The 12,153-nt window shown below is 38.2% G+C and overlaps 2 protein-coding genes across 2 annotated transcripts; both read right to left on the bottom strand.

Annotated features, from left to right (window-relative positions):
• Positions 1–2,374: 2,374 nt before the first annotated feature.
• On the bottom strand, positions 2,375–6,492 carry cflara (CASP8 and FADD-like apoptosis regulator a). The gene is made up of 9 exons (XM_030772080.1): positions 6,185–6,492; positions 5,725–5,830; positions 5,267–5,414; positions 4,598–4,641; positions 4,309–4,333; positions 4,139–4,185; positions 3,859–3,937; positions 3,055–3,592; positions 2,375–2,501 (listed from the first exon to the last, which is right to left on the bottom strand). Exons 1-9 carry the CDS (start codon positions 6,490–6,492, stop codon positions 2,375–2,377), a joined length of 1,422 nt encoding a protein of 473 aa, XP_030627940.1.
• Positions 6,493–9,428: 2,936 nt separating this feature from the next.
• On the bottom strand, positions 9,429–11,483 carry tmem169a (transmembrane protein 169a). Its single transcript, XM_030772890.1, has 2 exons — positions 11,227–11,483; positions 9,429–10,060 (listed from the first exon to the last, which is right to left on the bottom strand). The coding sequence occupies exons 1-2, from the start codon at positions 11,474–11,476 to the stop codon at positions 9,429–9,431; spliced, it is 882 nt and encodes a 293-aa protein (XP_030628750.1). The 5' UTR covers positions 11,477–11,483.
• Between the last annotated feature and the right edge of the window lie 670 nt (positions 11,484–12,153).

Genomic DNA, 12,153 nt, shown 5'->3' with positions numbered 1-12,153 from the left:
CTTCTCTCAGCTCCAAGAATAACATTGAGCTCCATAGCCTCAGAAAGAGCTGTGTTGTAACATGGAGTATATTCTGCATTTTCAGCATATTTATCAAATCAATGAATATAATCAATATTGTATTAAAATGATGGACTTTCGTTTGTATCTGTGCTCTACCTCAGTATTGCCAGGACACAGAGCACACTTTTTCCCAACAGAGCGTTTTTTATGGTTAGTTGAAGTTTGTTGTGGTTATTTTAATGAAAAACTATTTCACTGATTCCATGTTCAAACTCCACTGAGTCTCTCTTTCCATTTCATATAGAATGTAACTGTAAATTGTTGATTGTATCTGTAAATTGAGCGATTGGTAGAACCAAAGATTTAAATAATAAATGATAGCAGTTCATAGCAGTTTAAATCTAGCATCCATTTTACTGTATTATGTTTTTGGTCAAATGACCCTCTGTTAATATCATTTAAGTCATGCAATGACATATACATTCTGTCTTCTATGCCCTGAGAGTTAATAAATAACGACAGGAAAGTAAATGTTCTTGAAGCATAATTTATTATTAATGAAACACCACAGAGCTTATTGAAACTGCACAATATCGTACAATCTTACAGTTGTCTTATATTCTGGAATCAAAATCCATTTTTATTTTTACATCCTACTCTTCTAAAAATCCTTAGATAAATCTTTGAAAATAAAAACAGAAGAACTATTAAAAGACTAAAACTTTGCTGCATGCAAAGGAGTAAATTTGAAAGCTGCATGTCTGTCAAAGCACACCGTTCCTTCTGAGTTGAACTGTGATGATAGTGTCATGTTTTACTAATGTTTCATTCATTAGTGCAGAAGGAAAAAGCAAATGTAGTAAAATAGAGCATTCCCTGACAAACAAATTGTAAGAACACTGCAACTGGGACAGACTTTTACCTTGAGCATCCAAATAAAAAAAGTAAATGTTCTTTAATATCCCAGTCAATGCCAAGTGACAATTTGCAGCATGATTTGGAGACTGTTGCCCATAAACATCCAGGAACCTTGACAGAGATTGGGCAGTTTTATGTGGAAGATTAGTCAAACATTAATAAAAAATACACATGTAGAAAACAGATGGTATCTCCACAACTCAAGAGAGTGGAGACGTGCAGTTTCTACATTACGTCCTTCACACGTCTAGAATACAGTTTGTAGACTAGTTGGGAATTATCCTCACTGAAATGCATGTGGAAAATGTTTAAGGGAATGTAGATTTTACATATGATACATGGTAATGACGTAATTTTACATCACAACAGGGGATTGTGTGTGCATGTGTGGAATGTTAAATGAACCGTTTTAGGAGCTGCACAGCAAATTTCGTTGTACGATAATGTGCAATGACAATAAAGGCATTCCATTCTATTCTATTCTATTCTATTCTATTCTATTCTATTCTATATATTAGCATTTAAACAAAAGAAATGCATGTAGCCGAGCTTGAGGTGAGTTATTATTACTTAAATGATTCCTTCATATTCTCTTCTCATTCTGTGAGATAAAGACATAGCACTAGTTATACATCTGTAGACAGACTATGGTAGTGAGAACACAATACAGACTGTAAGTGAGAACACAATACAATGATAATAATTTTATGCTAAACCTCATTAAATTATTTCTTCTAAAAACTATGTAAATGAAGAGTATATATTACTGTAATGAATACCAAACTGTCTGAATAACAAAGTTTTTGTTAATGTTTCGTTAGCTGCCAGGAAATCTGTTGCACCAAAAAAAGAGTTGCATATAGCTGCATGTATGATACAATACATTCTGGCTACCATAGCTTTACAAGGAACAAACTTCGCCCTCAAACTTTACTTCAGAGCCATCATGTGTACCGTAGCTACCACGTGGATCCATATTTAATATCAAACCTTGATCAACCTAACACATTCAAACTCACGAGAAAACAAGACATAGGCTTACATGTGGGGAAGTGAGTGAATCTCACTTAATTTAAATAGCAAAGTGTGGTTATTGTAAATAAATAAGCAGACATAAATGTAAATAAACAAAGACATTACCAGAGTTACATACTGTCCTATACGGTGATCATGGTGATAAATGTGACTGTATTGTAATTGATCCTGTAGGACTGTTGTAATAATCAAATAGGATATGTATTTATACAGTGACTTTACCATCTTATAAAATGCAACATGCTTAATTACAAAAACACACTGCAACCTTAGTAGTGTACTTATTTACATAGCGGTTATGTAAATATGGAGGTATTAACTTACATGAAAAAAATAGTCTAGCACTAAAGTAATATGTTTGTTTGAGAAAGTAGAAGAGAAGGAGTGGTCACATAATAATTTTGTGTTTGTGTCTGTTTTACAAGTACAGACTCTTTCTTAGTGTCTGATGCAATGAGACATGGTATGCCTCACCAGGATTCCTCTGGTTGTGCTCATATATATCTCTGTTGACCTCGGTAAGAACGTGCAGTACCTGTGTACTCCTGTAAAACAAAGAATTGAAGAGGAATAAGGGCACACACTACTTTTTTGACAAAACTTTTCAAAGTATTCTGGTTGCAGTGATGCAGCTATGCACTGGTAACACATAAACTGCACCTAAACTTGACTTGTCTCTCTAACTGGCTATGTTTTTACTTTTGTTACTCCCAGCAATTCAATTTAACATGGACAATAACAAACTGGAATGTCCAACATGGTTTGCACAAGCTAAGTAATCATTTTCAGTCATCACTTGGTGTTCTGAAGACTGGCATTAAATAATCAAATTTCTTAGGAAATTATACTGAACAACCCACAACTGACATCTCAATTTTCCATTTACAGTGAGCTTCATCCACTTTATCAAGCTTCTGTTACAGGTCAAAGTTCAGCCTCTGATTCTGTCACACTGTTTTAAACTGCTAAAACACATCCAAAACATCCAGTAAACTGTAGGTTCAGGATTTCACACAACACTGTTTACACACAGTACTAGAACACCAGTCTCATCTAAGGGCAGTCTATTGTGTCTTTGTGTGTGGCTGTGGACGCTACCTCTCACGTGCCCTCACTAGGGCAGAGCTCAGAGCCTGCAGGTACACTGAATGATGGTCCCCCCTCTCTAAGAGTTGAGCATCTGCCCTACACATGCTCCACAACACATCTGCAGCTTCTGGGATCGTCTCTGCAGGACCCGAGCGTGTCTCCGTGGCAACAGGGCCTGAATTGCCGGCGTGAAATGGCACCCCATCTGTCTCCAGGTACTCATCTTCATTTAATGGTTGAGGTTGTGGGTCCACATCACTGTAGCACTGAATGAAGAAGAGTTTGGGTCTCCCCAGCAGTGCAGGACACCCGATAGGGCTGAAGAGTTGCCGGAGATCATCCAGCCCAAGACCTGACCCTCGAGAGTTGGTGGCAGTCAGGTGAGTGTTGGAACCACGGCTGAGGAAACAACAAACGAAGACACTAGAACCTTGTAGATTCTCTCTCTGGGCCAAACTTGTCAGGAGTTCCACAGTCTCTTCCACATGCAACATCTTGTAGATTTCCACATTAAAACGGAGGCATTCAAACGTGTTCTTCAACATTTCTGAGAAACATGAGGAGAAGAGACAGTATAATCACAAAGCACAAAAAACACTTGTGCAGGTGCATAAAACATGTTTGAATTAACCACACATATATCGCTTACAAAAAACCGTAATGACGTCCTCTGTAACCCTGACATAATCAGTTTTTATTTCCAGCAAAAACACAATAAATCATACAGCGCACGCAAATATATTTTTATTGAAATATTGTTTATTTCTCATAAAAGGCATACAGACAGGACACGCATGTGCATACAAAGCTTACCTCCATCGGAGCCCACACAGTCAATAACGACACACAAACCTCTACATGAGGAATCAATGTCATACTCCTCCATAGAGGCCTATTACACATACAACATGGGGAGAAAAAGGGTCCGTCAGCCTCACAGTGCAATCAATAAAGAACCAACTGATCAGTATTAAAATCACATACTATAAAAAAAAACAGCCAAAATCTTACAATTTTAATGCAACCCACTGCATACTGTATGCAGTATGTTACAAGAAATAACAAAAGAATCACTTAAAGTCTGTTTTGTCACCTGACTGTGGAACATTCCTGTTTCTTGCACTGGAGTCTGTAAAGTCTCTAGTTTAGCAAAAAAATAATACATAAATAAAATGCATCTCAATACAGGATTTCAGAAACAAAAACAAGATCCCAAGTGTATGGAAATTATTGACCATAGCCAAGGTTCTGAGAAACACTCACCTTGAGAGCACGGCAGCTGCTGTTGCTGATGGAGGAGGAAATAGACAGAATTTCAGATGGATGAGTCGAGGAGAGATGAACAGAGAAACGGTGATAAAGCACTGCCAGTTTCTCCCCCCATCATTATAAGTGATAATGTTCTTTGCCTCATTCTGTCTTTACTCCTTTCGTACTATAAACAAATACTGTATATATAAAGCTATAAAGCTGAACTGCTTTGGCTCAGCAATGTTTATTATGAATTTCCTCTGCAACTGTTGTCCTTTCTGACCGATACTCTTTAACTTACTGTGATGCAGTTTTGCCTTGAGCAGCACACTGGTGTTGACTGAGCTGTAGACAAGACAACAAATGGACAAACTTAAAGGTTTTTTTCTCGCCCATCTGGTACACTGTGTCACACCAAGACTTTATGAATGGAAATGGATAATCACTCCAATTGTGCAGGCAATAGATGATGTGGAAATTTTGTTTTGATCACAATGTCTTTTTAAATCTCAGAGATAGTCAATTTATATCTACTGTAAAACGACAAATTACGTAAAAGTCTACTTTTCCACGCCCTTATAACTAGCCAATGAGACTTGTTGTCAATCAACAGAGACTCAAAATATTTTCAAAACATCCTAGTAAATAATTTCATGTTCTTGGGAGCATTTCTAGACGGCTAAGGAAGTTATTTGTCACTGTTAAAAGAGCAAATTTTTTTAAGTTCTTTTTTTTTTTTTCATTTCAAAAGTTTCCACAATGTTTTAATTTTTTCTGAGTACTCTCCAACACTACAACATCATGTTTTTTTACATCTGAAAAAAAGATGTTGACATTGATTTGTAATGCAATAACTTCACAAAACCCTACCAAATATTTGCCAAATGTTGTCTTATAACATCTAACAGACAAATATATCCCAAAAATAAGTGCATGCACGGCTGGATACAAGAGAAAGTAAAATGTGCACCTCTCCTCTGGTAAGCTCTCTGGTAAGCTTGGACTTTTTTTGCGAGGTCAAGTCTGGAAATGTCCCTTAAACACTTCTCAATCAGGTTTAGTTTCTCACAGGACAGCTCATCAATTTTCTCCAGCTCTGTCACCACATCCAGGAAACTCTGTAATAAAAAAAAAAACAAGTCACAACCACTCGAATTTTGAAGACTGGCGCGTTATGATTGGCCACGTGTGTGCTATGCTATGTTTGATGAGACATAAGTAAAATGTATGGTTTTTGCGGATCATGCTTGTTGTAGGAATACCTTTTACAATCTTTTAAAAACTCATTACTCATTACATGCATTTATATGTGCTATAAAAACATGTATATATTCCCTAAAGTTTAAGTCTTAATGAATAATTGCAAGAGCGTTGGGTAAACATAAGAGTGTGCAGGGGTCTGCATAGCGGCACTGATCAGATGCATACAGTGGCTTTTTCCAGCCTGCGTCTGGGTACGGTGTCACCCAGGAGAAAGATGAGTGAGCGGAGATCCTCCATCTCCAGGTTCTCACTTAAATCTGCCATCAACACCCTAGACAAAGAGATTCTAGTTGAAACGCATGACTGCTTATCCACGGTGCATTTAACCTCTTCAAAAAAAAAAAAAAAAAAAAAAAACCCTTACAAAGACATTTACATAAAGGTCCCAAGCAGCTTACAAAGGATCAAGTAACAAATGATCATTGCTTTCTACGATCAGTTAACATCCAAAAGAGTGAGTGAATTTCTATTTGCAGTTATTTTCTAAAAGGAAACTGTGATACTGATTTGCATTCAAATCTTTAAAATTATTCTTAGGTGTTGATTTGACTGGTCATCTGTAGAATTCTCAAATAAACACATGAACTTCAGTAGGTCAACTGAAGGGTGTGGTAGAAGAACTAACCTGTACTCTGAGAGAACACCTCCATTCTTCAACATGTCTTCTACTTCATGTCTGTTTGTTCCTAGGAGCTTCTTCAGAATATCAAAGCGCTTCATTCTAAACATGAGTTCTTTCAGTATACCGTCACTTGCCTGGGCACGGCCCATCTGAGTCTGCCTTTGTCTAATGAATGAGACCAGTGCTCCTCTTAAGTCCTTCACATGATCTTGAGAAAGCATGTCAGCACACAGATACAGCAAAGTAGAACTCTCTTCCTTACAAAGGGAATCCAACACTTTGTTCACAGTGAGAGACGTCGAATCTTCCATGGCATGAAATAGTTTTTACTCCTTCATCAATCCCATTGAAAGCCTTCAGTGGGCATTTTGAAGATTGGGATAAGGGTGTCCAATGGATCCATGAAAATCAAATTACCTTGCATGCTAGCATCATTAATCTTTATCCAGTGTGCAAATATCAGTACACTGAGAAACTTGCCTCCAGGAAATGAAAAAACGACTGCATTAACTGAGGCAACTCCTGAGCAGGTCTCATTTTATACCCTAGGGATGAATCATATCCCTCCTGAAAAACTGTTTGAAGGGCATACAACCAAACCAATCAAACCCCTTTTACTTTATAGGTCTGAAGATTTAATGCCCTGATGAAGTAGTTTACACAAGTGCTTTTCTCCTTAAAAACACTGAAATATTTGGAAGAATTAAAGATGGAAGTAAATGAAAAAAATATCTTCTGTTGAAGGAAAGTACCTGGAGAATTATGTGTGCATAACACAAAACAGAATCATATTACTCCGACAGCCTTTGCATTGACTTTTGATACTGGACGTCTTCTGCCTCGGGGTTTTTGGGAGTTGCCTTCTATCACGACACCGACAGCTGGTAATTCTTTCATCCTTTATCTGAGATTAAAACGATGTAAATATGAAAGTGAAACGAAAAGGAGACGTGCATTTTAACTTTACCGTTTCATCGGCTATATATACAGAAAATACGATAACAATAATTCAAAATATCTCTACCTAAAAATGTTTACACGGGAAACCTGAAGCAACTATAGTAACTAAAATCGTGACTGCGTTGCGATGTTAACCAATTGAGCTAAAAAGCTAAAATTTCACATGACGCTTTAAAATAAACCTTCAGTGTAATTACAAGAAATACACTAATACACTGCGCTGAAGTTCAGATATAAGCAAACGACTTGTCAAATTTTCCTTAAACTATTTTATCACTGAAAACAGACAAAGAGATAGCCTACTTGTGAAAATAGCCTACTTGTGAAAACGCTCTCTCGTTGTATCAGCTCATCGAGTAATTCACCTCTGAGCTAAATTTTGGACACAGGACAACTAGGCCTATGCTTTGATAAATTTACGGTACTGCACAGAGACATAAACAGAACTTACGTTTAATTTGATCTTCTCTGTGTCAGAGCTGCACATAATTCGAAAGTAAATTGATGACGGAAGTACGCTTAGCCACACCCACACTGACGTTAACAAAGCGCCAAAAAGGCTTAAAAACTGACATTTAAAGAACTTTTTCTGTCATAATCTGCATACTGAAAACAACATGTTTCTAACCTTCGAAATGAGATCATTCCGTCTCTGGTAAATTCGATCGTCAATAGGATTATTTTTGTATGTGATGTAAGCCTATTAATATGAGATTTACTAACACGAAACCTTTGGAAAATGTTGATATTTCGGCCGCATGGACATTTGGGCCTTCAGACTGAGCGGTGCCGGTGTGAAAATCCGGTAATAACTGACAAACCACTTATTTTCAAGTCAAGTTTTATTATTACTGGAAAACATTTTTATTGACACAAGAAATGTGATTCTGCACAACATGACTCTGAACAAAGTGTTCTGTATTAAAAAAAAAATCAGGTTGCTACATAATCTAAAAGATTTACCTTGGTTTTCTTTCTCTGAGTTTATTGTGTTTCAGCCACATTATACTTTAATTTTTTTTAGATACTGTATCTAATGTCTCTCTGTTGTCTCTTTACATTTATAGACAATGCTATAGTTTCATTAGTTCAAATTGTTTGATTCTGGAATGTTTCAAAGGAAAACTGCAGGTAGATCAATATGATAATGTTTCATTGCATAATGCACACATGTACCATAGTGATATCATCCATATTCGATCAAACAAGATCTGTACTAAATATTCCAACCAAAATGAAATACGTTTTACTGCACATACAAACAGTGACGCTACATTGAGAACTGGCTTAAACTCCTGTCCCATTTTTTGATTATTGATCACTGATTAAAATAACAAAGGTCATATGAATAAAAATGAAGCAGAACTTTTGAAAAAGTGAATACTTGATTCGTTTTCCCCACAATACAACGTGAACTCATGCACAGACAAAAGTACATAATGATCATCAGATTGTACACAACTCTTATTTGTGCTTTTTAATCATTTTCACAAGAGCATATTACAGCATTTTCTAGAGTACAGGTGCACCCCCCAATTTCCAACAGCCTAAGCTAGACTTGCTTACAGTGGATGGAACAGAGTAACAGTCATATTAAAAGTCAGTTGTGTTCTCAAAATGCACATTACTCAAAATGTCGTCCATAGAGTGGCACCGCCGTACCTCTGACTGCATATCTTCTTTAGGACAGTCTTAGGTTTGGAATGAAAGACTGCTCTTTGCACCTTTTATGTGCTTGGTAATGACTGCCATGACAATGCTATGACTCCTATTAGATTCATGGTTCTCTGTTTAAACACAAAAAATTTAATGCTTGGTCAAGGAAATGCATGCAATGCTTACGTGGTTCAGAGTGTGCTTGTGAAAACAGTAACTGATGGTTAAAAAATGAGCTGAAAATTTTAATATGTTGGTGAAACACATTAAACATAAGACATGAGAGCATGATTCAGACCCTTCTTCATTTTTAACCAAATAACAACACTTAAAAAACTTGCGTATAGAGCAAGCAATCACAGACAGTGAAGTACACAATTCATCTACCTCAAGTACAAGCAAAAAACAGATCCTAAGACACAGCTTTGTATGTGAGAAGAACAGACAAAATCTGCAGTATAGTGAAGAGTGGACTCAAGATGAAGAAAACACTGTGTGCTGTAGTCCAGCATTCACAATATGAAACACCTCAAATATGCGTCGTTTGAAGACATGTGAAGAAAGCTGACCAAAAGTCCCAAAATATGTGTAGTGCACCCAGCAGTTATTCTACACAAAATAACTGTGGCAGTTAAACAGAAGACGTCTGCTCCACATCATCTGACCTCTTCATCTGGAGTGTTCCTGAGAGTGTGTCGGAGTCGAGCAGCTCCACAACGCTGTACGGCGCACAATCCTCCAGGCCAAGCTTGCCACACAGCCAACCACAGAAACCTTTCTCCAAATCTTTCACTGCTTGCCACCACTCACTAAATACCCAGGAGAGTTGGGCTCCAGCAGCATACAGACCCATACAAACACATAGCACCATAATCAGCACAGGATATGTCAGGATAAGGAGTGGGCACATGGTGACCTTATGAAGAAAAGTTCGTTCCTCGTTATAGACCAGGAACACATTGTACCAAGTGAGTGTGCCGTAGTAGAAGGAGGTGATGAAGGATAGGACGAAGATGAACGGTGAACATGACAGGCTCCAGAGGAGCACGTGCGGGCCCTGCCCAAGACCCAAGGCACAAGATCTCCTGGCCTCCACTCCTTCCTCGCATTCTGCGTCCAAACGCTCCTTCGACCTGGCCATGTCTCTCAGCTCCTTGTCTGTTAGCGTGACGTGGATGTCCACCATCTGACCTTTCCTCTTTCCCCGAGTGATGGTCCCGGTCAGGGTTACGAAACGACTGTCTGGGGGTATGCTCCAGCCCTCTGTTGATAAGGGGCACAACAAGACGTAAGTGTAGGAGAAAAATAGGTTTCTCTGTTAACTAATTTACATGCGTTATCAAAAGCAATCCTTAGGTCTTGTCCTAGCTGTGCTCTACCACTTCAAAGGCACTAGCAAAATTGAGTGTTTCTAGCATCTGCAATTTTTGTGTTTATTTTTGAAAACTAATGCTGTTTGACATTACATGTGGTCTAACTTACAAGATGCAATCTCGTGTTGTTTTTAGATGCTGCTTATGGCAAGCTATTAAGCAATAAATAAAGTATAAAAAAAAAACTGCCCCTGAACTTTTTTTCTATCATTCCCAAGTATTCAAGTCAGTCTGATTCCACTGATACTTGTTAAAACTTGCTCCATGTACATGCCATGTACTCCTCATATGACTGCTCTCCAATCAGCCATCTACCAGCTAGGCAACACTTAACCCCCTTTCCGCTCCCATTACTTCAGCTACACACATCCATTGCACAAATGTGCAAAGCTGAAGTAATTCATTTTGTGAGCTCTGGATTGAACAACAATCTGGAACAATACAATTAAAATTGGTCATTATAATTTATTTATTATTTCTCTAATCGCATGATTTTGTTTTTCCAAATTTATTACTCAGCTGATCTGGCTTTATATGACTGTTGTCAGTGCACTACATTTCCTGTCAAAAATCACTTCTCCACCCCAGTTCAAGAGAACTCTGTCCATTCTCAGAGGTGCTCATATACTTTTTGCCATCTGACTTAATGGGACAGAAAGAGTGTTGTTTTATCTGAGGAGTTTTATACTGACTAGATCTATTTGATTCAATGGACTATTCATTCAAAATCAGCAAAACTGTGTAGCTGTGTTGAAAGCCATGTCTGTTCCTCAACAATTTGGTTGTAGGTTGCTATAGGTTTCCCTCTGCCACTAAAGAAACATTGTCGTCACTGTCTGCTGGAAAAGAACTAAACTGCTTAGAAATAATCTTAATAAGAAATCTAAACTTGGATTATATTTCTCCTCCAATCATTTAAATGCTATTATTCTTCTTTACAGTGCAGCTAAGGATTTAAATGCACCCAGTCATCCTAATTCAAAAAGAGAACGAGATGTAGCCTCCAAAACCAGTTATTAGCGATTATACTATCAAAGCCAGTGATAGCAATCTTACCTTCCTCTGAGGGTGTGTTGAGGGCTCTGGCCCCATCTGCAGAGCTTCCCTCTCCTGCATCCTCACCCTGGTTCTCAGCCTCTGAGTGGTAAACAATAATGGACTCTAACTCCCTCTTCTTTTTCTTCTTCTTTCTTGTGTTGGTTCCCTCCTCATCTGCCCTCCTCGGTGAGACCACCGGGGATTCTTCAACATCTGCTTGTCCTTCTTGTCCCATACTGGCATCTTCCTGCGAGGCCTCCACTCTCATGCCACACCTCTATCTATGGCAGTGCATGTACACCGAAAGATGCTGAGTGTGAAGAGCAGTCTAAGCAGCACGGAGTTGTAGCGTGGGTAAATTAACACTAAATGCACTTCTTCGTAGAGAATACTAATGTGTTATATGAAATGTGGAAATGCATTAAGGAACAAATAGATTTAAAAACATGATCACATATGTCCGATGTAGAAAATTAAAGACATTCCTTTAAAGTAGCCAAACACGCCTGACTCCAGGGACTACAACGCTGATGAAAAGCGTTATTGAGCTGACAAGGTTGTTTAAAGCGTTTCCGAGAAATTCTAGTGCAGCCAAATCTCCAGAAAAACACTTTAGTATGCATTTAATTTTACAAATATTCCCGAATCTCTGACACATGCATCCAACCGATGGATTGCAATCCTATGTCTGACAAAGCTGTTCCGGCCACAGTTTCCACAATGTCTTCCGCCTGCCCAACCCCATTCCATGCGTCGTCCAATCGGGAAAGGCCTGTGTGCTTGCAGCGAAACGCTACTGCTCATGCTGATAGTATGGTGATCCCTGCCTGGCAACTGACTGGCTTAGCCCAGCTCGTATTTTTGAAGGTAACTCACACACGGTCCACGAGGCACCAGAAAATTCGACCAAAAATTAACGATATTTTGAACACCCATAAACAATTT

Source organism: Chanos chanos, chromosome 4 (genome assembly GCF_902362185.1).
Source record: "Chanos chanos chromosome 4, fChaCha1.1, whole genome shotgun sequence".
Taxonomy (NCBI): Eukaryota; Metazoa; Chordata; class Actinopteri; order Gonorynchiformes; family Chanidae; genus Chanos; species Chanos chanos.
The sequence above is the reverse complement of the archived record's forward strand: the minus strand, read 5'-3'. Positions and strand labels throughout refer to the sequence as shown.